Here is a 25,520-nt window from a genome sequence, read left to right as displayed (position 1 = left end):
TATGGGATTGAGGGGGGCTTCTATTTTCAAGCTGTCTTCCACAGGATAAGAGGGTCAATGTGACTCTGAGCTAGCTGTGCAACAGGAGAAATATCTAGTGTGCACTTAAGATTTTTGGAGTAATCATATCATAACACAATCCCCTGCCATAATAAGTCTTAATCAGGTCAATCCATTATGCAATGAATAAAAAGTGGTTTACTTTAAGAAAAGACCCATTATGTGAGAGCGGATGAGTGTACCTTGATGTGCTACAGTAAGTGCCCAGCCGTTTCTGGACTCATTTCGGTTAGCACGGAGCTTTAAGATATCACATTCCAGCCACAAAGTACACATGTAGAGCAGGTCATTCAAATAATTGATGTGTCACGGAGACGTTTTAGCTGATGTTAAGACCTTTTTACACATATATCGGATTCTGGTAGGACAGCCAAGGAAAAGTTCCCTTACGGTGCAAATTAAGTGTCCTTCCGTTGACAGCTAGTTTTGAAGAACAGAGCACTGTCTACTAAATAACATTTACCTTACTTGAATGATTAAAGTGAATAAGCTTTTGCAGTGAGAATGTGTTTGGCTGCTCGACCAGTGATAACTCCAGTGCAATAGCTCCCTCATGGGGACTGCTGAGAAACTAGAGACACTGATGCTGAAAACCATACCGGCACTACACTCAGTAACCACCAGAAAGTGCCCTTGGCTTGATTTTTGTCATCCCTGTATTCATATAGCCAGTTTCAGTTTTAGCACAGGCTTAGACCTTGACATTTGTGAATGTATATTGAAAGCATGCATAATGCATTAACCATTTGACATACATTCAATTCCAACACTTTTTTGGGGGGTAGTAAGTGTGGTGCTAGCATTCAATTAATTATTATCCACTTAACGGCATCTTACACCCTTAAACACTCAAAACCCAACACTAAATTGCTTGATCTGTTAACTGCTCACTTGAAACGTATGACCCTCCACCAATCCCAGCCAGAAGAATTGTAAAATGTGTTTGTTTAACCAGCTCTTTCCTGTTTAATGACAAACACATACAGACAGATTCTCAATGCAACCACCCTCATATACAGATTTAGTTGATGTCTCACAATTATGACGATACACTGATCCCCTTTACATATTCCCGTTGTGTGGTTTGTCCTTCCCTCTCCCCTCACACGGGCCTACACTCACGGTGTACACACTTAATTAGACAGGTGTGGAACAAAAACAACACACAATGACCAATAATCTCATAGTCACGGATTATCACAGAAAATCCAGCTACTTTCTACACTATTGAAATACTCCACACTAATATGACACGTGACAGACAGGTTACCCAAAGTTCACTGCATATCACAGATATGTAGACCAAAACAGTGCATTCAGTATAGAACACATCAGGTCAAAACGGCAGAAAATGATAGGACGTGTCAAGATCGACCTCTGATACATAAGAGATTCAATTCACTGCGTCGCATAAAGAAACTGCTAGCATGAGTCATTGTATGGTAGAACTCAATCCCTTTAGACTTTTTTACAGTAGAGGTCTGTCTGATTTTATGTGCTGCAGAGAATGTGTGGGTGAACATTTTGTGTATTAATATGAGCAGCGACGTGAGAGGGAGATGTTGATAAGAACAAGGGACAACTAAAAAAATATAAAAATAAAACACTTAAAAGACCTCCAGTAATCGCCTTTACTGGATGTGAGCCTGGTGCCATTTTCTCTCATTTTCCATGGACATCTACTGTATCAATGACAATCTGTAGATGAACTAAATTTAGACTACCGGAAAGCTAGTCCTCGTTTACAATGATCAGAAATGCAATTCTCACAGGGAGGTTCAAACACATCATCGGACAGGTTTCACAACAAAAAACACGTTAAATAATTTATCGAACAAACAAAACAATCACGGCACCAGGATATGAAATACAGATGTGATTAACTTCAGATTTTCAAAAAGAGCCATTTTACCCAAGATCCTGACCAGCGAGCTCAGAGTTAATCACATGGGATCCTGTGGCAACACCCAGGGTGGGTGGAGTCTACCTTACACCAACATCACATTGGCTGTCAAGAGAAACAGAGAGGTTATAGGAGCAGTGGTCAGGACAGTGTTCAGTCCTCAAACCTTCCCTCCAGAATGCTTTCAAAGGTGAACGGGAGGAACTTGAAGCCTTGGCCTACGTAGAACTTATTCTGGAATTCCACCCTAGAGAGAACAAGAGAGGCAACAGTTAACATCAGGCATATTACAATAACAATCAATCAACGTAAAGATCAATGCTGCACAGACATACTAGTCTAGCACCATCAACGGTTATACAAACATCTTTTGAAAGTAAGTCTGGAGTCCCTTTAAACTAGAGTTTCTTTGAGGTGCAATATAGGTAGCCCTTACTGATTGTATCAAGCCAAAGCCAGACGGAGATGATGGCGAGATGACCCCTGCTCTCCATTCCACAACCTCCCTGTGTAACCCACTTTGTATCACACCCACGTTAGGGCCTAGGCCTGGTCCTCAGAAGCGAAACACAACCCTCTTTCCATCTCCCTATTTATAAAATCTCCCTGCAAACTAACGGCTGGATAACCTTTCAGTGGAGGAAGCAGACATGCTTGTCATTCCTCCCTATGTCTGGAGGTAGATGTTCATCTGGGTAGGCTGGGGCTCTAGAATATTCCACTAGAATACGCTTACAAGAGAAGGTAAAACTTAGCGGGATATGTTTGATGTAGTCAACTAGCACTACTTCCTTTAAGAAATTTAAGGCAAAGAAACAAAGAAAAAGTGATAGGCTTTGTGTTTCTATGAATCTGAGATCGTAATTCCTCCCTAGACTGAAAACTGATTTACAGTGAGCTCCAATAGTATTGGGATAGTGACAAATGGTTTGATGCTTTAGCTCTGCACTCCAGCATTTTGGATTTGAAATGATACACACAAATGTCATACCCTTCACAAAACACTAACTTCCCCTGTTATTGTTATGGTGAGAGGCTAGCATGTCTTGGGGGTATGATATTTGTGCGTCTAACTTTCTCGATCATCATTATTCACAATTCATTCAGGAGTATCCATAATTATGGTAGCATCCACATTAATGTAGTGTTTAGAAACATATTATATTCTTATTATACAATAAAAGTGATTACAAAACGATATTGACCATTAATTTCTACTGGGCACAAAATAATCTGAAACCACCAAAACAAACAGCAAATGCATCCAACAAGTTTGTAGAGTCACAAGCTTGATGTATTCATTGTGTACTAGGAATATGGGTCCAAACTTAACTACTTTAATACACAAGTGAATTTGTCCCAATACTTTTGGTCCCCTAAATGGGGAAGGGGGGCTATGTACAAAAAGTGCTGTAATTTCTAAAACGTTTCACCTGATATGGACGAAAATACCCTAAAATTAAAGCTGACAGTTTGCACTTTAACTACAGTCATTGTATCCTTTCAAATCCAAAGTGCTGGAGTACAGAGGCAGTATTTGATTGAAGCTAAAATGTCAGAATCTAAAATAGACCAAGAAGTGTTTAAGGGATGACTCCTCTCTCAGCTACTGGAGGAATCTCTGGCTGGATTAAATGGTTTTGGAATAGGAGCAAGTACGTATGCATGGTGGCCACAGCTAGATAAACATTTACTACTGCTATACATTTGACAGACGCCTGACATTACTTTGGCAGTTCAAAATCACATTTACAACTGTGTTAGTTAGCGGCCACTAAGAAAAATAAGTTTGAAAAAAAAAAAACACAAAAAAGTTTAGAAGGCCTAAGGGCCTTTCCCTAAGGGCCTTTCAGTGAGAGTGGAGCATTAGATTCCAATGTGCTGGGTAAATACAGTGATGAGGGTCTGTGTCAGTGCTGTGCGAGGGTGCTAGTGGATGATCACTTCCAGTTCAACAGGGCTGTTCCGAGACACCAGAAGTTTCTCCATGATGGCCAGCATATCACACACAATCCTCCACTGCTTTATGGGATGCAGAGATATTCCAGGTTCCTGGCCAGGAAAGAGCTGAAGGTGAGCGCTGGATAACCACAGCTCCCAGTAGCACCGGTCTGCTTAATACAAGTAGGACGGAGAGACACGCCCTGTTTCCATTGAGACACACACGGTTGAGGGCTCAGACGATGCCCAGAGTAACTAGAGCTAAAACGTCTGTTACCATAGTTTCACCAGCAGGGGGCGCTACAGGGCTGAGCCACACCTCCATGCCCTCTGACAGAGGAGGAAACTACTGAAGACATGCTCCTTCCTTTACAGGGTCTACAGACAATCACAGACAATCACGGATTACAAAAATAAAACCAGCCCCGTCGCGGACTTCTTGCTTCCAAACAAACCGACGTGGCCCGCTACCAAGGACTGTGGGCTCTCCTCCTCCGTGGCCAACATGAGTAAAACATTTAAACGTGTTAACCCTCACAAGGCTGCCGGCCCAGACCGCATCCCTAGCTGCGTCCTCAGAGCATGCGCAGACCAGCTGGCTGGCGTGTTTACGGACATATTCAATCTCTCCCCACATGTTTCAAGATGGCCACCATTGTTCCTGTTCCCAAGAAAGCAAAGGTGATGGAACTAAATGACTATCACACCGTAGCAATTCACTTCTGTCATCATGAAGTGCTTTGAGATACAAGTCAAGGATCATATCACCTCCACCCTACTTGTCACCCTAGAACCACTCCAATTTGCTTACCGCCCCAATAGGTCCACAGACGATGCAATCGCCATCCCACTGCAGTGCCCTATCCCATCTGGACAAGAGGAACACTTATGTAAGCATTTAACACCCTAGTACCCTCCAAACTCGTCATTAAGCTCGAGACCCTGGGTCTCGACCCCGTCCTGTGCAACGGGGTCCTGGACTTCTTGACGGGCCACCGCTAGGTGGTGAAGGTAGAAAACAACATCTCCACTTCGCTGACCCTCAACACTGGGGCCCAACAAGGGTGCGTTCTGAGCCCTCTCCTGTACTCCCTGTTCACCCACGACTGCGTGGCCAGGCACACCTCCAACTCAATCATCAAGTTTGCAGAGGACACAACAGTGGTAGGTTTGATAACCAACAACGACGAGACTGCCTACAGGGAGGAGGTGAGGGCCCTCGGAGTGTGGTGTCAGGAAAATAACCTCTCACTCAATGTCAGCAAAACAAGAGATGATCGTGGACTTCAGGAAACAGCAGAGGGAGCACCCCCATATCCACATCGATGGGACAGCAGTGGAGAAGATGGAAAGTTTTAAGCTCCTCGGTGTACACATCACAGACAAACTGAAATGGTCCACTTATGCAGGTGAAGAAGGAGCAACAGCGCCTCTTCAATCTCAGGAGGCTGAAAAAAAAAAAGTGGTTTGTCACCGAAAACCCTCTAACTTTTACAGGTGCACAATCGAGAGCATCCTGTCGGGCTGTATCACCGCCTGGTACGGCAACTGCACCGCCCACAACCGCAGGGCTCTCCAAAGGGTGGTGCGGTCTGCACAACGCATCACCGGGGGCAACCTACCTGCCCACCAGGACACCTACAGCACAGGAAGGCCAAAAAGATCATCAAGGACAACAATTGTTCACCCCGCTTCCATCCAGAAGGCGAGATCAGTACAGGTGCATCAAAGCTGGGACCGAGAGAATGAAAAACAGCTTCTATCTCAAGGCCATCAGATTGTTAAACAGACATCACTAACACAGAGAGGCAGCTGCCTACCTACAGACTTGATATCATTGGCCACTTTAATAATAACTGGAGCACTAGTCACTTGAATAATGCCACTTTAAGAACGTGTACATATCTCACATTACATCTCATATGTATATACTGTATACTACACCATCTACTGCATCTTAGCCGCTCTGTCACTGATCATCCATATATTCTTATCCCATTCCTTTACTAGATTGTGTGTTTTAGGTTTTGTTGTGGAATTGTTAGATATTACCTGTTAGATACTGCTGGACTGTCGGATCTTCACTACACTCACAATAACATCTGCTAACCATGTATATATGTGATCAATAAAATGCGATTTGACCCAAGTCAATGAGGACTCCAGACTAGCAGAAGATGGAGCCCTCCACAGCTTACAGTGGCTGTTAAGTGCAGGGAAGGTTCTAGAGACCTTAGTTTGAGACGCCACAGACTGAACAAACATGTTGTCTATGTGCAAGAGAGCAGTGTGTCTCTCACCAATGCAGACGCAGTGCGTGCAGGAAGGCAGACAGGCCCTCCATGATGAGCAGGATGCAGACAGTGAGGACGGCGAAGGCCCCGAAGATGATGGACAGGGCAACGAAACCCCCAAAGCTCCTGGAGGACAGTCCAAGGTGCATCACCATGGTCCACAGAACCTCTGACAGCTCTGTTGGATCACAGAGGAAGAGAAGGAAATCAACTGTTTTACTGTACCCTTTCAAAGAGAAACCAAAAAGGGTAGAGAGCGAGACGCAGCGAGAGAGGAGAACATGAGAGAGAGAGAGAGGTTTATGTACTCACGTGCGTGGGCCAGGCTGAGGGCCCATAGGCGTAGGTAGGAAGCTGTGTTGGAGATGCAGCCCAGACAGTATTCTATGGTGTGGATGGCCTGGTGCACAGCCACGTCCCCAAAGTTAAACTGGAGGAGGGAGAGAGAACACACATCCAGTATGAACCCCTAGGGGACAAGGACACAACAGTACAGGGACCGGGAGACCGGTCCAAATGAGGTCCTGGGCAATCTCTAACGACAGTAAAGTTCATGGCTAAACGGTACCACATTGAGGAAGACATTCACCAGATTAAAAGAGCTCCAGAAACAGCAGCCTGACCCACTAGTCAGACCTCTGTAGCAGAGGTCTCCCAAGAAGCTCCTTCCCTACGACCCATGAACCAGACAAATGAGGAGCTCTGCAGGATATGCCATGCTGGTAATGGTAGTACCACCTCATGATCGGGGCAGAAAGGAAGCACTACTAGTCTAAGGGTGCGGCCAAGTGTGCTGCTGCACGTTAGAAGAATCCCTTGAACACCCAGAGACAGCAAAAACTCAGACCACACACACACAGTCAACAGCCTCAGGGGACAGAACACACACATGCAGGACAGAGATACACACGATCATACACAAGCAGGGGCATAGAGAGACTAGCAAGACATGCACTTTGGGTAAGGGGATGGGGGGGGGGGGGGGGGGGGGGGGGGGAATGAGTGCCTGGCTTACCACTTCCTCCTCGGGGGCCTTGAAAGCGATTGACAACAAGTTAGGTTTGTTAGTGACAGGTGACATGACAACAGGACACAGTGATGAGAGAAACAAGAGAAAACAATGACATTAAACATAGGAAGATGTATAATATACACAATGTGATTAGGTGTTGCAGTCGTCACAGGCACTGGATCAAAACTACTGACAAGTTTCTTAAGGGGCTGCATAAAAACATTATGGCACTGGTATCTAGGTGATGCATAGCGATTCCTCCAAAAGCATGCATTTGTGCATGCTTAGTATTTTGTGACAACATTCTCCTGTGACATTTCCAGATATATCTATAGGCCTTTGGTCTTTGGCATATTGTTGTTGTGTTTACGTCTGTGGTTGCTAGGGGAGACAGTGATGGGGAATGTAATGACCAATGGGGTTGGTGACCCACTTCTGACAGTGACAGCAGGTGGGACTGGGCTGTTTGGGTTACACCCTGCTTAGCCATTCAGGAAGGCTGGTTAGGAAAAAGCTAACTAAAGCTTTAGCCTAGTTAACGGTAGTATAGCTATTTACCATATCTAAGACCAAAGACGGTATTTCCCAATTTAACACAAATTAATGAATTAAGTTCTGTCGTTGAGGATTAACACGGTTAGCATAATTTGGATACTTGACCAGATGACCCGAGTAGTTTATAGGCAAGAATTCTGTAAAGGTGGCCTGTTAAAATGAGTTCCTCTATGTTAAAACAGAAATGCTATATTTACTGTGTTAGTTACTTAGCACCCTGCCTGCCTGAACACCTGCTAGCCAGAGGGAGGAGCTGCACAACTCTAAACACATAACACAAATGCAGTCTGGTCAGTGAACTGGAAATACACTATGCAATTAATAAATGGCTTGAAACGGATTGCATGGTGATACATGCAACCACTGCAATCCATTCAGCCTTTTGTTAATGAGCCAGAGCTCACATTATCAACATGCGATGTGACACGGCTCTAAAACGTCTTGGAAATGAATACAACATATTAGAATTAAAAGATTTGTTCCAGCACAGCCCCGTCCACTGAATCAGAGAGATCGCTTCTCATCCAAGGCCATAGTTTATAGTGGCATGGACTGTAGAGACTAACATTGCTAAATAAAGTAACCTCCAATCAAATAAAACTCCTCTCCACTTCAAAAGTCAACTATGATAGGATAGGAATCTGTGTGAGGCGCTTTGAAAGCTGCTCTATAAATCTTCGGTCCTGGAAGCATAAAAGAGCAAGCTCTGTCTTAACAGCCATAACTGCTTCCTGAGAGCTACAGAAACAAACTGACAGCTCGTCTGGTTTGAGGTTCACAGGAGCCTGTTGTATCGTTTCATATGTTTATCAGAAACTCCTGAAAAGGTGAGGGAGAGAACACAGAACAATCCCACAGACTTGATTCAGTGTGACTGTTTACCGTCTAAAAATTAAACTACATTTTTGTAGGTATTACAATAATGCACATGTTGAGTAAAAAGAGCTGCTGGATTAGCTTTGTGGTCAGTTTCATTTGCTCCTGCCAGATCCCACTTCTATAATCAATACATATTATATGCTGCTGTTGGTGAACCAGGGAATATGAGAGCTCTGGTAAAGTAAATGGGTTGGGTTTCTATATGTGACTGATGACTTCATTACTCAAGGTTATTCCATCTGGGCTAGGTCTGGATCATATTGCCTACAGCAGTATCTAATGGAGTCCGCTATTGGGCCAACATTATAATAGACTACTCTGGTCACATACTTCATATATGCTAGGCCAACAGAGTGGAGGCTAGGGGTATCCTCGTTTCTCACCTCATGCTCGTCGTTCTCTGAGTGCTGGGAGAGTTGGTCATGCTGGATGATCTCAGCCTGGTCCTCCGTTGGGCCGTTTCCCACCCGGATCCCTCCAAAGTTCTGGGTGCCCTGGAGGAACAGACAAGAGGATGACAGGGGTTACTGCTGGGGTCACAAACGCTACACTCCAGATCCCAATGGAACTCAATGGAACAAATGTGTGTGGGAGGGCAGATGTTAGTACAGTACCAAGTTCTTCTTCCAGAGGTACTGTCGCCGCATAACCAGGGTTTTCACTATCAACATACAGGGAACACACGCCAAGGCTATCAACACCAGCAGCGTCTGAATAACCATCTGTGGAGGGGAAGGACGAGAGAACGAGGGATGTTAGATGCGTATGGGGCGTCACACATTATCCCACCATAAAATGGCTCGCTCAATTAAAAAAAGGGCAGATTGACAGATGAAAGGATGGATGGAATGATCACCTGTCCTCTGTAGAGGGGTTGGTTGGTGGGGTCGCTATAGTTGAACAGGAACATGTTGATGAAGGCGATGAGAAGACTTGGAGCATTTCTGGAGGTGTGAGCGTCGTAGGCCAACCACTTATAGAAGACCAGGATGACCAGGTACCCAAACAAACTGGCCATGAACACAATCTCTGGGATGAAGCCCAGGTAGATATTCAGGGGTTTCTTGAAATACCTTCAGAAAAGAACAAGACACGTTGACCATCGGATAAAATAGTAATGTACAGACAGGAAACAAACTGTCATGTTTCCTTAAAGTTAGTCTGGGATAATTAAAAAATAAATAAAAAAGTGCTGCACCACTTGTTTTGGTAGACAGCAGAGGGATAAGGCTGGGGAAATATAAACCCTTTTAAATTCATAGACAGTGCTCTATATACAAGGACTGTAGCTTCTAAGCGTGACTCACAGGTGGTTGAAGAGACTGAGAGACACTCCAAACAGCATGTGGATGACCCCCAGGATCACTGACATCTTCATCTTGAAGGAGTTGAGGAAGGTCAGCTTGTTGGTGGCGATGTTCCAGATCTGAAGAACACAATCAAACAGTTATAAGACAATGAAATCAGGATGATATAAATGTAACATATTACATTTATCAAAATATAACTTTTTTTTGCTCACTATCCATCTTTATTGTAAGGGGATTTCAGCATTTTCTCACAGAGACGGAGTACTCACTGGGTCAATGCCAATGGGGTAAGGTCCATTGAAGACTCCTCGTACTGCAGGGTCCAACTGTAAAACCTTGTTTTCATCAAGTGTCTGAAACCTGAGGAGAACATCAAACATGAATCATCACTTCACAGAGGGCACTGCCAACAAGGTCCAGGAGGTAAACTAATCCAATCCACAGACAGTATGAGACCGACAGAGAGGGATACTTACGACCAGGTGAGGTTGTTAACGCGGAGGTCGAACATGGGCCTGACGCTCCAGCCAGAGCCAAACAGGTTGAGTGACTTGGAGAAGCAGTCGTTGTAGATGATGCCGGTGTAGATCGAGAAGATGCCCATCAGTAGGATGATGTAGCGCCCAGCAAACACCATGCTGAACATCTACACACAGACAGGAAGTGACACTGTTTGAATCTAACACCATGTTGAACATCTACACCCGCAGACAGGAAGTGACACATTACACTGTTAGAATCAAACTATGGCCACGTTCTGTTGCAAAACACTGTAGAACGTTGCAGACAGAAAAAACATGAATAGAGCCGAAGTGATTCCTTAATCTACACGTCAGAGGCATGTTTGTTCTACATAGAATATTTTTTATCTGAATGTTCCAAAATATTGCGTCCTGCTGAACGCGCACCACATCGAACATCCACACAGACCAGAAGTGATACTTTACACTGTTAGAATCTGGTCTCAGTTACATTTTGTTTTAGCCATAGAAGGATTTGGTTATTTATTCACACTCAAAAAGCATCAACTGGCCATCATGATGCACCTACAGTGTTAGGGCCATAGAATCTGTCTAAAGCAGAGAGGTAACCAAGCCCTGTTAAGTTCCCAGTAATGGAGCTAGAGGCTGGATAAGGGGTGAGGGATGGAGCTGATTGGCTGATGGCAGGGGTAGTGTTGTCCATACCTCGTTGTCGTTCTTCTGGGCGACCAGGCGGCTCTCTCTCAGGACCAGGTAGAGGGCAGCGCAGGTCATGAGCACCCCGTGGCCCAGGTCCCCAAACATGACAGCGAATAGGAAGGGGAAGGTGATGATGGTGTATGGGGCTGGGGACAGGGAGGGAGGGAATCATGAGCGTACACATTGTGGAATGGGAGAGTGAACCAACCCAAGTTCACACGTACCAGTGATACACAATACAGCATGATCGACAGTGATGGGGTGATAATGGGGGAAATAGACTTGGCACCGGGGGTGAACATTTATCACCTGCTTTGGCACAGTGATCTAGCCAGCTGGATACATAGACATGATGTGAGTTATGAGATCCCTACAAAATAAAAGTCTGCTGCCTAGTGAGGTTATTGAAACAACAATGCCAATAATTTGAACAATAGGTAGTTGAATGATAAAAGGGGAATAAAGGATGGCGAGAGAGAGAGGAGGTTGATCGTGTCAGATGTGGTTACCTGGGTTCATCTCGCGGTAGTTCCCGATGCCGTAGGCGTCTACGATGTTCTGGAAGCCCGAGGTGAACTTGTTGGTCTTGTTGAAGGTGGGCGGGGTCTGCTTGGTCTGCATCCTGTTGAGGATGGAGGGGACGGTGGAACCACTCTTCTCCTGGAGACCAAGACAGAAAGACGGCCAGAGAAACACGCTCAGAGAATGGTCAGGAGGACACAACAATACCACTCTGTTAACCTCTACAGGGAGTTGAGGTATTCAGCCCTACAAGGCATTGAGAACAGCAGGAGTTGCCCTGCTAGCTCAATCTCCCATGAATGTGTCTAACAAAGGGATATTGCATTGTTCCAGCCAGAGTCTGACTGTCAGCTGGCCTGGGATCTCCTCAGCACTCAGGAATGAGAGGAATCCTCCTGCTTTCCCCATTAGTCTGTAGACTGGGCACTGAGACCTTCCATACCTCCATCACTCAAAGATCTGCAACAACGTCTTCAATAAATCAGATGAATATGACAGACTCATTTCCACAGCTGATTTGGAGATGAATCTCTCATACTACATGTATCATCTGATCTCCCATGCCTGCTGTGTGTGAAGGACAACAGCTTGTCCAAGGGATGGTTTGATGGCTGAGATAGAAGTAGAATCGTTGTGTGTATTGAGGACAGTATGTCCCTGTGTTTCTCAACGAGACATGTGGGGTAAAAATTGCCTGGTGGGATAAATGCAGCATGGAGACTGAATGCTGTGCGTGACAGGGTTAAGCACTTACTGGCATGAACAGGACAACAGAACAGGACTACAGAAGAGGACAGGACTACAGAAGAGGACAGCATGACGTCCTGATACCGCTGGAATCTAGCCTCATGATAGGTGTAAAATCCTCACATACCCAGCACTCACGCAGTGCCTCTCCACGTCCTGTTAGCACTGTCTCTCAGTCTGGATCTGTTACGACTTAACGGCCTAGCAGAGTCCAGGCATAATGGTCTCAAAGCTGGGTTAACTGGTGACTATGAGGCTCGCTGGTTCGTAATGTCTTAATGCTACAGTGTCCTCCATAAATGAACTTGACCTAAACAGTATGATAGAAATGTCCCATTAAATAGATATGGGATATGAACCCAGTCCCACTATTTTCGACCAGAGCCCTATGGACTCTAAAAGGTAATAGGGTGCTATTTGGGACGCAACTTAAAACTCCCTGTACCTCCCCCACGCCTCTAGTCGAGACGGGTGTCCACTCGACTCACCGTGCCTCTCCGCAGGGCGAACTGGATTGAGTCCATGTCTGACACGGGGCACCACACCTCGGCGATCAGACACTTCTGGGTGACATCGATGTTGCACAGGTTCAGGGTGTGGTAGACAGCCTTCATCTTCCTCACCTTGATGAACCACACCCTGACGGTCTTGGCTGCAGCCTGCAGGACCCGCTGTCTGTGGTCCTCCGTCTGGTTCAGCACCTGCAGCGGAGAAGGAGATCAGGGTTTGAGATATGGAGACAAGATGCGACTAGGATGCTACTGTAGTTGAAACCTTGCGTGGCTGGGTACAGAACATATCCAGCTGTGTAACTAGCTCAGGTGCTCTGTCCTAGACAGTCTACCGGCTGTTCATGTGTCTGACAAAGTTTGCAGGCAGTTCTCAATTAACACATTCGCACTCAGCATTTAAACAAACAAAGGTATGCGCCTAACTAAACCGACCTCAAATGGAAAACAGATGCAGGCCTAGATGTAGGCCAGGGTCGGAGACTGTGGAATCAGGACAATCCTCTAGTAGTTTCCACTCAACGCTAGAATTGTGTGGGGAGTGGCATTGGTCTGCATAGTGTGCCTTCCCTACATGTCCAGAACAGCAAGTGCTGTTGCAATGAATCATGTTCCGCTTCTTATTTGTGGAGGTGGTTCACATTAATAGAAGGCTTTGCTGGACAGTGTGCACTATGTGATCAAGTTTGATAAGGGGTTATATCAGACCCAGCATAGCAGGGTTTCCCGTAAGAGCCGGCGGAGGCGTTCTCAGGTATGCAGCACTGATTCATATCAAGTGAATGTCTTATGATCAGCGGATTGCTAACATGCCGCTACCCTACACCCACTCTCGCCCACGTTGTTGAGACCCTCTCACGCCCACGAACACACACTGTTCACTCCCAAACTAGCGGGCCGGGCATTTCCCCTCCACCCTCGCCCTTCTCTCTTGTCGACGACTATCCCGCCCCCGTAGCGACGGGAATAACAGTGGACCTTCAAACAGCGAGGCAAGCATTCCCAGGCACTTACTGGCAATGAGAGGATGTTAACATTTCTGGCAGACAGGGGGCCTGCCAAACGTAATGCAGAGTCGCTCACGCTCTGTCCACACTGGGGGCTGTAACTGATCCTGAACCACAGAGATTCTCAACACACACCACTGAAACACACACACACACACCACTGAAACACACACCACTGGGTGTCTGTCTATCAGAGAGAAGTGCATTGTGAGTGACTCATTTTTTTTAAACTTCAAGCTAAGCCCATTCCTGAGAATGTGAGTAGTAAATGTGGTCACTATGTGAGTGGAGTGGGTGGCTAATTGGCTGAACTCAGTGTAAACCACCCTGATGATCAGCTGGTTTCCTATATGCGAGGCGAGTGAGGGTTCCTCCTAGCCAAACAAGGAAAGGGAGCCTCCTGTCCATCCAAGTGCAAACCGTCTGCACCACCAGACTACGTAGGGCTTTGGAGCAGAACACAACAACAGAACTGGGTATTCCCAGAGGGAGTATTGGGTTTCTCTTAGTATAGGGATGGTGTTGCACCATACGCTGCTGCTGTTCCATGGAAGGCTAAACTGAAGTTCTGTCTGTGTGGGCTGGACTTCTAAAGACCACAGCTCACATGTTGCTCAACAGCTGCAAAAAACAGAAAACACTGAGACAGGCATTGTTCCTGGGTCACCAGACACAGTTGGCACAAGGAGACAGGGTGTTAGACACTGGATTATAATACCAAAGTGGTGTGTTTGTGTTGGGATTGTCCTTCACTCCTAGTCCCGTGACTGTTTTTGCCCCGTTTTAGAGCAGTGAGTCACTGTGCCAGGTTTAGAGGTGCTCTCCCAAAGCCAGGCCAGAGGCAGATCCAGTTCAGCCGACTCATGGGCCTGGCACGGCACGAGTGACAACCGTTTCTGACCTCTCCCTGTAACTTTTTCACACCCAGCTCCACCCAGCCCATTGATGCACTACCGCCAAAGAGGTTGAGTGAGTCAGACACTGAAGCCAGAACATCTTGAGATATGAACACTGCAAACAGACAGAAGTTAACTCAATTTGAAGGCCTCCCTAATGTGATCAACAAATATCTCCTCTGTGGTTTTGTGTGATAGATAAAATATCTATTACTGCAACACTGCTGGGGGAACTAATCTAGTATCAGTCTTTCCCTCCACTTCATCATAATTTGGCTGAGGGCTTGATGGCTCAGTACAGAGGAAATGGCAGAAAGAGGAACCGAAACTTCCGCAGACATTGAAGCAGCAAGACGCAGAGCAAGAATCCTGACTACGCAAAAGACTAACATTAGCAGAAAGTTAAATAAAGGTCTATCCAAAAATCACATCAAAAGATGACTAGTGTCATGTTGAACAATAGAAAGAAGGTTTCGTTCCTCAAACGAATGACTAAAACCGCCTTTGAATTAGCCACACACCTCATGTGGTCACCTACCACTCCCCTCCACCACAGCCTCTGGCAGCTGAGTATACAGTTACAGGGAAAACAGAACACTGATCAGAAGCCATGATAGAGCCCAGATCAAGTTCACAATGAAAACAGATGAAATATTGAAGGACTAATTCACTTGAAAATGTAAGGATCTGTTAGATTTAATTTATGTAACAAGACATGATGTAAATATCTGTTAGTTTTGGCTAGCTGACTGTGTGGACTCCCTGTCTGTGTTACAATAGGCCAGGCAGGTCGTACCATCTGCAGGTCATCGATACGGGTGGCCACCCCTGCAGCCATCTCCTTCCTCTCCTGGGGGGTCTCTGGACAGGGGTACAGTGACGCTCGGAACCTGAGAGGTGAAGGAGAGAGGGGTTGATCAACCCAGAGTGCCTGGAGCGGAACAGAAAACCAACTACAACATTCCTCTGTCTAGATTAGTTAGTGTTTCTTGAATTTCTCAACCAATCATAGCCCCTTACCCTTCACATATCTTCTTAACCCGAGTCTTCAGCTGATCTCCTTGGAAGAATATGATGAAGACAGACTTATAGACCTGGTCACCCTGTAGGGGAAACATATCAACATGAGTTAAGTGAAGAGAAGAGGAGACAAAACATTGTCTGATAGTGATATTTCTGCTCTATCATAAAGAGTATGGATGAGGTAGCATGAATAAAAAGATCAATGCCACTCATATGACAATCACACAATGTCACCAAGCGGTCATGGTACAACAGTATACCACTGAATAGGTCACACAAAATCCTGCACAGTTTTTGTTCCCCTAAACCCTCCAGATTATTATACTAGTATCAGTGAATAGTTACTGACCGTGGCAGGGTCCTCCAGTGAGTCTTCAATGTCTGCCTGCCTCAGGAACACGTTACCACGGCAAACCCTCCACAGCATCCTCTCAAACGTAGGGATGCGCTCCCTGCTGATCACCCCAGCAACAAACCTACAGGAGGACGATAAGGCATGGATCAGCATTTACAGTAGAACAGCTACGAAATGTATCCCTCATCTCAAAATAAGGTGTTTGATATTTGCAATGAGTTAGGTCCCTAAATGGCAGCTCAAGTTGGAGCTGATCCAAGATCAGTCCGTAATGCAATGGCATTACAGAATGAAACCTGGGCACATAAGGACAGAGGTCATTGATTTTGTTTGTTCACACTGGTGATGGGAGCACTGCTGATGAAAACATCCTCTCTGGATAGTGGTGGATATAGGAATGGTAGCTGAGGGCATGGGAGCCATGGAGGAGCATCAAACAGACATCAGATAGGAAGCCCTAGGGCCTTGGGGCACTGCATCCGTACCAAGCAATCCATTACCAAATGAGCGCTAAACTTTGCCACAACCACAGTATTGAGCTATTTTAGTTACGTTTTCTGAGAGTGATTTTTTCACACCATTTTCTGTTGAAATTGTCCCCGATTTGCTTACACTTTATGACATTTAATCAAATCTATTTTCTTTGTCTCTGTCTGCAAATAGATGACAAACTTTGAAGTCCCCCTCTTCTAGAATGTATGTGACCACGTATCAATTCGGTCCACTACTGATTCGGCTCACTCGGTCCACTACTGAAGACAGAACCCTGATAAACAGAGCTACATCTTACTGCCAGGCAACAGGCTAGAGTGGTAGCACCTGTAGTAGTAGTAGTACTGGCCTCTTACCAACCATTAAAAGTCATTAGGAAACAATTGTCCACCGATACTGACAGAGCATGTGGGCTGTCAGCTTAGGGACTGAGTACGCAGAGAGACACAGAGCACCGCCACACACACCCCGTCATGTGACCTTAGTGGCCCAACTAATCTGACAGCCTGAGCTTGTCCACCATTTAGGTTTTACACTGACTGACTCCACCTCCAGGAAGTAATGTAATGATAGTCTTTTCATTGACCTTTAAGTCTTGAGGAGATGGCTAATGCCTCCTTAATAGAGTGGACCAAGGACTCAGACTCACCCCAGTCTGAGAGGAGGACGGGTCCCTGCTTCAGCGGGATCCATCAGGGTAGACGATTCCTCCAGCAGGTTGGGGTCCTCCATCTGCAGCGGGGTGGAGAATGACAACCATTACATTTAGACCAAGATATTTTCAACCAATTAGACATATGATAAAAAGCATTATAAATGCATCCCTGTTTTCAGGAACAACTGGCTTGCTTTGTTGGGGAACGATTTACACCCTGGGAAGGTTTGACAGTTCAGTCGGCAGGAGCATGATATTGAACACAGGCCAGGCTCTTTATAAAACATAGCAAACAGCTAGCTAGGGTTTATATGAACCGTAAATTATTGGCAAAAAAAGCTACACATTCAGCTGAATGATTTACCCCCATGCAACCTCATAAGCGCTTGTAAAATAGGTGATAACATTCTAAGTTCAAGTAGCTTTGCTTGCAAACTCAGTGGAGTGGAGTTGATGCAGGTCAAAAGTACAGACAGTAGGTAGTCTCGTCTCGGTCATATGTGAATGACTATCTGTGTATGGCGTATTACTCTGCTATGTAACCTAGGTGCATCATTAAACTTGAATAACTGGTCTGGGGTTGGGGATGTAATTACCGAACCGTTATAAATACACAAGCCTTATGCTACCATATACTGTACATAGGATGCAGACATCTGACCCATACGAGGTTAATATAATCCTATGATTCACTATGAAGTCCGCAAGGGGCCTAGTCAATAAGGCAGGCACAGAAACGCTGTGAATAAATAGTGAACTGGTTTGTGTACAGTGGAGTTGACCTCGTCGAAGAATTGCTGAGTGCGGCGCAGGATGTGCTTGAGCTCCGTCAACTCTAGGAAGTTCTTCTTCAGGGCCTCCTGGTTGGTGTTGATCTCCTTCAGCTCATTCTCCAGCTTCTCAAAAGTGGCCTATAGAGACAGACAGAGGGTGATGGGGGAGTTAGTGAGCTGGGGACATGGTGAGTTGAGCACTTTGTAACCAGAGTGGATTCTAAGAGAAAACGGGGTGAAGTTACCTCCAGGTCAATCATGTCCCTAGGGGGGGGGACCTCTGGGTTCTCTCCCGTGTCCACCATTGGAATGCTGGCTTTCTTGATCTCCTTCTCCACAAACCCTGTGAGAGAGCGAGATGACAGTCTGAGTAGGGATAACCAATAGCAGTGATACTGTTGTAAATATGGGGGAGTATAATGAGTGAAGCAATGGGTTAAACCCTTGAGCTCACTCACGAAGCTTGCGGTCCATCTCCTCACATCGACGCACTTCGTTGACAAACTTGCGCTGAAACACGTTCACGTCTGGGTTCAACTGTAATGCAAACATGCAAACTATTCAAAACCTTTTGCCATCGCAGGGATAAAAATGCCTTCAATCCATTTGCCATTATCTGTCACATACAACTAGAGACAAACATTGTGTCGTAACACTAAGATGCATTCAAAGAAATTATAACTTAGGTTACTTCTATAAAAATGCAATAACTTATCCAGGAAACCTCAGAGCGAAAACAGCATTGCTAATATGTTCTGAAAACAGTGCGGACACCAGTTAGCTATCATTTGGTCTTATGAATGAGGAGAGGTAATACAACCAAATAAAGGGTATAATAACAACATACTGGGTACAACAGCTAGTCCCTTTCAGTGTTTCCCCTAGGATTTTTTTCAGAACGTGTGGCAACGTTGGTATGGGGGATGGGGAGAATGTCCTTATGCTGGGGCAGTCTGGGGGCATGCACAGAAATTCACTTCTGGTGACTTTTTAAAAGGACATTTTACGGCAAAATGCATTAAAGTTAAATTATGTTGACACCATCTGAAATATAATTTTCCTTTAAAAGCACTATAGCCTAACTGATGCAGCATAGCAGCTTCAAATACATTGGCTGGAACATGGCATTGCCCATCTGTATTTACCTCATTGAAAAACACCAAAGACTCAATGAGTCTAATGCTACAAATATACACCGAGTGTACAAAACATTAGGATCACCTGCTCTTTCCATGACAGACTGACCAGGTGAATGCTATGATCCCTTATTGATGCCACTTGTTAAATCCACTTCAAACAGTGTAGAGATGAAGTGGAGGAGACAGGCTAAAGTAGGGACAATTGACTATGGACTGTGTATGTGTGCAATTCAGAGGTTGAATTGGCAAGACAAAAGATTTAAGTGCCTTTGAATGGGGTATGGTAGTAAGCGTCAGCCGCACCTGTTTTAGTGTCAAGAACTGCACCGCTGCGGAGTGTTTCACGCTCAACAATTTCCCGTGTGTATCAAGAATGGTCCACCACCCAAAGGACATCCAGCCATCTTCACACAACTGTGGGACGCATTGGATTCAACATTGCCCAGCATCCCTGTGGAACGCTTGACACCTTGTAGTCCATGCCCCAATGAATTGAGGCTGTACAGAGGGAAAAATGGGGTGCAACTCAATATTAGGAAGGTGTTCCTAATGTTTTGTACACTAACTCCAGGGTTTTTTCTGGAACAAAATGGTGCTTAGGTGGTGAGTGTGGACGTGGTCAGTAGCACGATCCCCAACAGAACATTTGGCTAAAGAGACAAAGTTTTCCTGCAATTCTACACATTTTGCAGTGTTCTTATCCTATCTGAGTGATTCAAAAACTAAAATCAATGGGGGCCCCAATGTTTAGGTCCATTATATTTCCTACATACTACTTCAGGTGTTAGTCATTTATGTTTCAAATTAAAACATTATGCCATCCCAAAAATGTATAATAATATTTTTGGGGGAGTGTCGGCAACGATTTAGCAGCGGCGGCCCGAAACACTGCCTTAGTTTCCCCCCACACCATATGATCCCAGGAGGGATGTCATGTGTGAGCTTTCCCATGCTCAGCCCAAAGAGTCAGCTATGTGCACATGATGAAAATGTTGCAGACGCCAAGGTATGTGCTTTCACAACCATCTGACTGATTCGATGTTACTACAACAGACTACCATATTCATCTACCTTCTTCCTGAGTTTGTCCTTTGTTAACAGCCATACATTACACTGCTCTAGACCTATATAGCCTGAAGATGGATTGACAGACAGAATAGCACTCAAAATAGGAAAGGACAGATAATAAGCATAGTCTAGCTCTAGAGCATCACAATGACGAATGGAAGAGAAGCCTGGACAACTCACATCACGGAATTGCACCATTCCGATCTCGCCCAATTCGCTGACGCAGCAGTAGGCAGACTCTGATTGGAGGTAGAGCTGGGCCAGGGTCATCTCCTCACTTCTGAAGAGTTCCCCCATGATGGCGTAGTGTGGTGCACCTGCTCAGCGATCAATGGGATCCTCCTGGATTTCTAGCTAGGGACAAAAATATTGAAAACGTCACCTGCACAGTAAACAGGAGAAGCTGAGTCCCACCAGAAGGAATGAGCCTCCAATGTTTTCAAAAAGACAGCCAACTCTGAGAATACATAAGCCTACATTGCCAACGAAGTTCCCTTGTGTTGTTTCCCTTCACACTACAATGGCCTTAACTTTATGATTTGAAGTGTAATTTCAGAGAAAAAGATATTGACCTGCACCCTCTTCTAATGTGTGTTGTAAGGATGACCCTAATTGTACAGCAGTAATAAACATTCTGTATTAGTGATGTGATAGTTTATACTTAAATGAGGAGCAGGCATGTTTCAGAAAAAAATCTAGCATCTAGCCCCCATAATCTTTGCAGGAATTCAGTTTGGCTCATTAGTCATTATTTTGTCATGAAACTGGGTAGCCACTCTTCAAGAACCATAATACATGTAAAAGTACCATCATATGTGACAGTACGACCCTCATTCAGTTTCATCTCACAATAGGCCCCCTATCTCATCTTGTACAATCAATGACAGACTTTCGAGCCAAGCCTTTGAGTTTCTCAGTCTAGGGTGCAAACTGACTCAGGACAGACAACAGGTTCACACTTTACTCATTATAAGTAAATTAAACACACATTTTCATATGTTCTTGAAGTGCAAATGCCTCGAGTGCCATAACAGGTTTAGCTAGCTAGCTAGCTATGGATTAAACCGCATCATGTGATCTGATTTACCAGTCAAGCAGGATTACGTCGTCAATATCAACACTAACTACAACGGTTGAACTAGTGGGGATACATTTAGCAAACTATATCATTAAAGTCCATGTAAGAGGATCTTTTTTGTCGGGTCACTGCTTGTTTAGCATATCTGCATGACCATTCTTTTGTCTGCATCCTTGACAGCTCGAATCAGGCAGTGAGTCTTATCTAACGTTAGTGTTTGTGTGTTTTGACAGTGGTTAACGTTACTCGTTAACTAACGTTAGTTACATTATAAGAACAAAGCAGTTCGCTATAAAATTCGGAAGCCAGCGGTACAGTTAATTGTCAGCATATATCTACGATATGAACTGACAATTAATTGTACCGCTGGCTAACTGGCTAATTTAGCTAACTAACAAACATTAATAACAAGCTAGCTAGTTAGCCAGGACGCAGGCGAAGCACTTGTTGGACCTCAAACTTTCTGGTAACGTACGCTGGCTAACGTTCAGCAAAAACAACAATGTTATATTACAGTACAAAATGACTAGCTAACGTTCTTACTCGACTGACACTAAGGTTATTTGACGTCTTTTGACAGAAATCTAACTAATCTTAAATCATAGCTAGCATAGCAAGTTAAACCTAGCTACGGTAACCGGATAACGTTAGCGAGCTGGTGAATGTTACTGAATCATCCGTAACGTTTGCTTTACTAGCTACAGGGGGGAAATATATATATATATTGTAAACAATGCTGGTATTGAACAACGAATACTGTCACCAAACCATACGTTTCTTACTATTGTTGTAGCTAGCTACTAGTCTTCCACTCCCGGCTCCCAGTTTTCAACGCTGTTCCACACACAGCGCTCAACGAAATATCAGCTGATCAGCCTTCATAACCAGAGGCTTGGCTAGTGCGCTTCACATGACTGACGTCACCTAAGCATAATATTGATGATCATGATGATGCACACCTCAACTCATATGAAGACAACATCTAATTGTTGGCATTCACGTTAAAATAATGTGTTATCAGACGCTCTTATCCAGAGCGATTTACAGGAGCAATTAGGTTTAAATGCCTTGCTCAAGGGCACAATGACAGATTTTTCACCTAGTTGGCTCGAGGATTCAAACTAGCGACCTTCGGGTACTGGCCCAACTCTGTTAACCGCTATGCTACCTACCAATTAAACTTGTCCAAGCCACAGATCTGGGTGCAGACCCGTCAACTCAAAATTCGAAGGATAAAACATACAGTGACTTCAGAAAGTATTCCTACCCCTTGAGTTATTTTCTCACTCTTTTTCTCACCCATCTACACACAAAACCCATAATGACAAAGGGAAAACATGTTTTTAGAAATTAATTTAATTTAATTTATTGAAAATGGAATACAGAAATATCTAATTTACGTAAGTATTCACACCCCTGAGTCAATGCACATTTGGAAGCGATTACAGCATGTTTCTTTTTTTTTTAATATTCAAGCTCTGTCAAATTGGTTGTTGATCATTGCTAGACAACCATTTTTAGGTCTTGCCATAGATTTTCAAGTAGATTTAAGTCAAAACTGTAACTCAACCTCTAACATTCGCTGACTCTTGGTAAGCAACTCCAGTGTAGATTTGTGTTTTAGGTTATTGTCCTGCTGAAAGGTGAATTCATCTCCCAGTGTCTGGTGGAAAGCAGACTGAAACAGGTTTTCCTCTAGGATTTTGCCTGTGCTTAATTCCATTCCATTTCTTTTTTATCCTGAAAAACTCCCCAGTCCTTAATGATTACAAGCATACACATAACATGATGCAGCCACCACTATGCTTGAATTGGAGATTGGTACTCAGTAAGGTGTTGTATTGGATTTGCCCCAAACATAACACTTTGTATTCAGGACAAAAAGTGTATTGTTTTAGAAATGTGTTTTGCAGTTTTACTTTAGTGCCTTGTTGCAAACAGGATGCATGTTTTGAAATATTAGGTCAGTATTGTGGAGTAACTACAATGTTGTTGATCCAGCCTCAATTTTCTCCTATCACAGTCATTCAGCACTGTAACTGTTTGAAAGTCACCATTGGCCTCATGGGTAAATCCCTGAGTTAGGAGAGACGCCTTTATTTTTGTAGTGACTGGCTGTATTGATACACCATCCAAAGTGGAATTAATAATAACTTCACCATGCTCAAAGGGATATTCCATGTCTGCTTTTTTTTTTTACCCATCTACCAATATGTGCCTTCTTTACAAAGCATTGGAAAACCTCCCTGGTCTTTGTGGTTGAATCTATGTTTGAAATTCACTGCTCGGCTAAGGGACCTTACAGATACAGTTGAAGTCGGAAGTTTACATACACTTAGGTTGGAGTCATTAGAACTCGTTTTTCAACCACTCCACAAATGTATTGTTAAACTATAGTTTTGGCAAGTCGGTTAGGACATCTACTTTGTGCATGACACAAGTAATTTTTCCAACAATTGTTTACGGACAGATTATTTCATTTATAATTCACAGTATCACAATTCCAGTGGGTCAGAAGTTTACATAAGTCTACGTAAGTTGACTGTGCCTTTAAACAGCTTGGAAAATTCCAGAAAACGATGTCATGGCTTTAGAAGCTTCTGATCGGCTAATTGACATCATTTGATTCAATTGGAGGTGTACCTGTGGATGTATTTCAAGGCCTACATTCAAACTCAGTGCCTCTTTGCTTGACATCATGGGAAAATCAAAAGAAATCAGTCAATTCCTCAGGAAAAATAATTGTAGACCTCCACAAGTCTGGTTCATCCTTGGGAGCAGTTTCCAAATGCCTGAAGGTATCGCGTTCATCTGTACTAACAATAGTACGCAAGTATAAACACCATGGGACCACGTAGCTGTCATACTGCTCAGGAAGAAGACGCTTTCTGTCTCCTAGAGATGAACGTACTTTGGTGCGAAAAGTGCAAATCAATCCCAGAACAACAGCAAAGGACCTTGTGAAGATGCTGGATGAAACCGGTACAAAAGTATCTATATCCACAGTAAAATGAGTCCTATATCGACATAACCTGAAAGGCCGCTCAGCAAGGAAGAAGCCACTGCTCCAAAACTGCCATAAAAAAGCCAGACTACGGTTTGCAACTGCACATGGGGACAAAGATTGTACTTTTTGGATAAATGTAATCTGGTCTAAGGAAACAGAAATAGAACTGCTTGGCCCTAATGACCATTGTTATGTTTGGAGGAAAAAGGGGGAGACTTGCAAGCCGAATAACACCATCCCAACCGTGAAGCACGGGGGTGGCAGCATCATGTTGTGGGGGTGCTTTGCTGCAGTAGGGACTGGTACACTTCACAAAATAGATGGCATCATGAGGTGGGGGCAATTATGTGGATCTATTGAAGCAGCATCTCAAGACATCCGTCAACTATACTTGTATGTGTGGGGTTCAGAGATGAGGTAGTCATTCAAAAATCATGTAAACCCTATTATTGCACACAGAGTGAGTCCATGCAACTTATGTCACTTGTTAAGCACATTTTTCCTCCTGGACTTATTTAGGCTTGCCATAACAAAGGGGTTGAATACTTATTTACTTAAGACATTTAAGCTTTTCATCTTTCATTCATTTCTAAAAATGTCTAAAAACATAATCCTACATTATACGGTATTGTGTGTAGGCCAGTGACAAAAAAATCTAAATGTAACACATTTTAAATTCAGGCTGAAACACAACAAAATGTGGAAAAAGTCAATTGGTGTGAATACTTTCTGAAGGCACGTAACTGACCATGAACCAGAGGTTAGGGGCAAACGGAGCCATGTATTTATTCTAAATATATAGCTCTGGGGGCAACTATACCAACACCTAGTAGTGTCTGTGATTGTGATGTGGCCCTCAATTGAATAAGTGCACTTAGAAGACTAGATACTCACATATTTCATTTTCTCTTTTAACAGCTTGTTGCTAGAATGTGTAGATGGGCCTGTCCTGTGTGATGTAAGTTGGTCTCCGGTGTGCCCATACATGTGTGATTGCTGGCCTGCCTAATTGTGACTGGTCAAACAATGTACCACGGACCCTGTAATGACAAAAATGTATATTTGGAAACAGGAATAGCCATAAATGTAAAGTTGAGTGACTGACTAGCATTGA

General features: G+C 44.2%; 1 protein-coding gene across 6 annotated transcripts; it reads right to left on the bottom strand.

Moving 5' to 3' along the window:
* Positions 1–1,873: 1,873 nt before the first annotated feature.
* On the bottom strand, positions 1,874–22,287 carry LOC120035957 (V-type proton ATPase 116 kDa subunit a1-like). 6 transcript variants are annotated; one of them, XM_038982446.1, is made up of 22 exons: positions 22,182–22,287; positions 20,502–20,675; positions 18,573–18,651; positions 18,360–18,457; positions 18,112–18,252; positions 17,336–17,418; positions 16,189–16,315; positions 15,837–15,919; positions 15,613–15,706; positions 12,893–13,105; positions 11,645–11,795; positions 11,142–11,281; positions 10,431–10,600; positions 10,224–10,314; positions 9,952–10,070; positions 9,501–9,717; positions 9,259–9,366; positions 9,028–9,138; positions 7,214–7,231; positions 6,511–6,628; positions 6,205–6,376; positions 1,874–2,210 (listed from the first exon to the last, which is right to left on the bottom strand). In XM_038982446.1, the coding sequence occupies exons 2-22, from the start codon at positions 20,616–20,618 to the stop codon at positions 2,117–2,119; spliced, it is 2,544 nt and encodes an 847-aa protein (XP_038838374.1). In that variant the 5' UTR covers positions 20,619–20,675; positions 22,182–22,287; the 3' UTR covers positions 1,874–2,116. The 6 variants fall into 6 exon arrangements, with proteins under 6 accessions (XP_038838374.1, XP_038838395.1, XP_038838383.1 ...); XM_038982467.1 differs by having other exon boundaries at positions 18,124–18,252; XM_038982455.1 differs by having other exon boundaries at positions 22,173–22,280.
* Between the last annotated feature and the right edge of the window lie 3,233 nt (positions 22,288–25,520).

Source organism: Salvelinus namaycush, chromosome 3 (assembly GCF_016432855.1).
Source record: "Salvelinus namaycush isolate Seneca chromosome 3, SaNama_1.0, whole genome shotgun sequence".
NCBI lineage: Eukaryota > Metazoa > Chordata > Actinopteri > Salmoniformes > Salmonidae > Salvelinus > Salvelinus namaycush.
The sequence above is the reverse complement of the archived record's forward strand: the minus strand, read 5'-3'. Positions and strand labels throughout refer to the sequence as shown.

Coding starts and splice junctions, on each gene's coding strand:
- LOC120035957 (XM_038982446.1), bottom strand. CDS start 20,618: ATGGGGGAACTCTTCAGAAGTGAGGAGATGACCCTGGCCCAGCTCTAC. Junction 18,652..20,501: donor GAATGGTGCAATTCCGTGAT/GTGAGTTGTCCA, acceptor TTTGCATTACAG/TTGAACCCAGACGTGAACGT. Junction 13,106..15,612: donor GTATCGATGACCTGCAGATG/GTACGACCTGCC, acceptor TCTCCGCTGCAG/GTGCTGAACCAGACGGAGGA.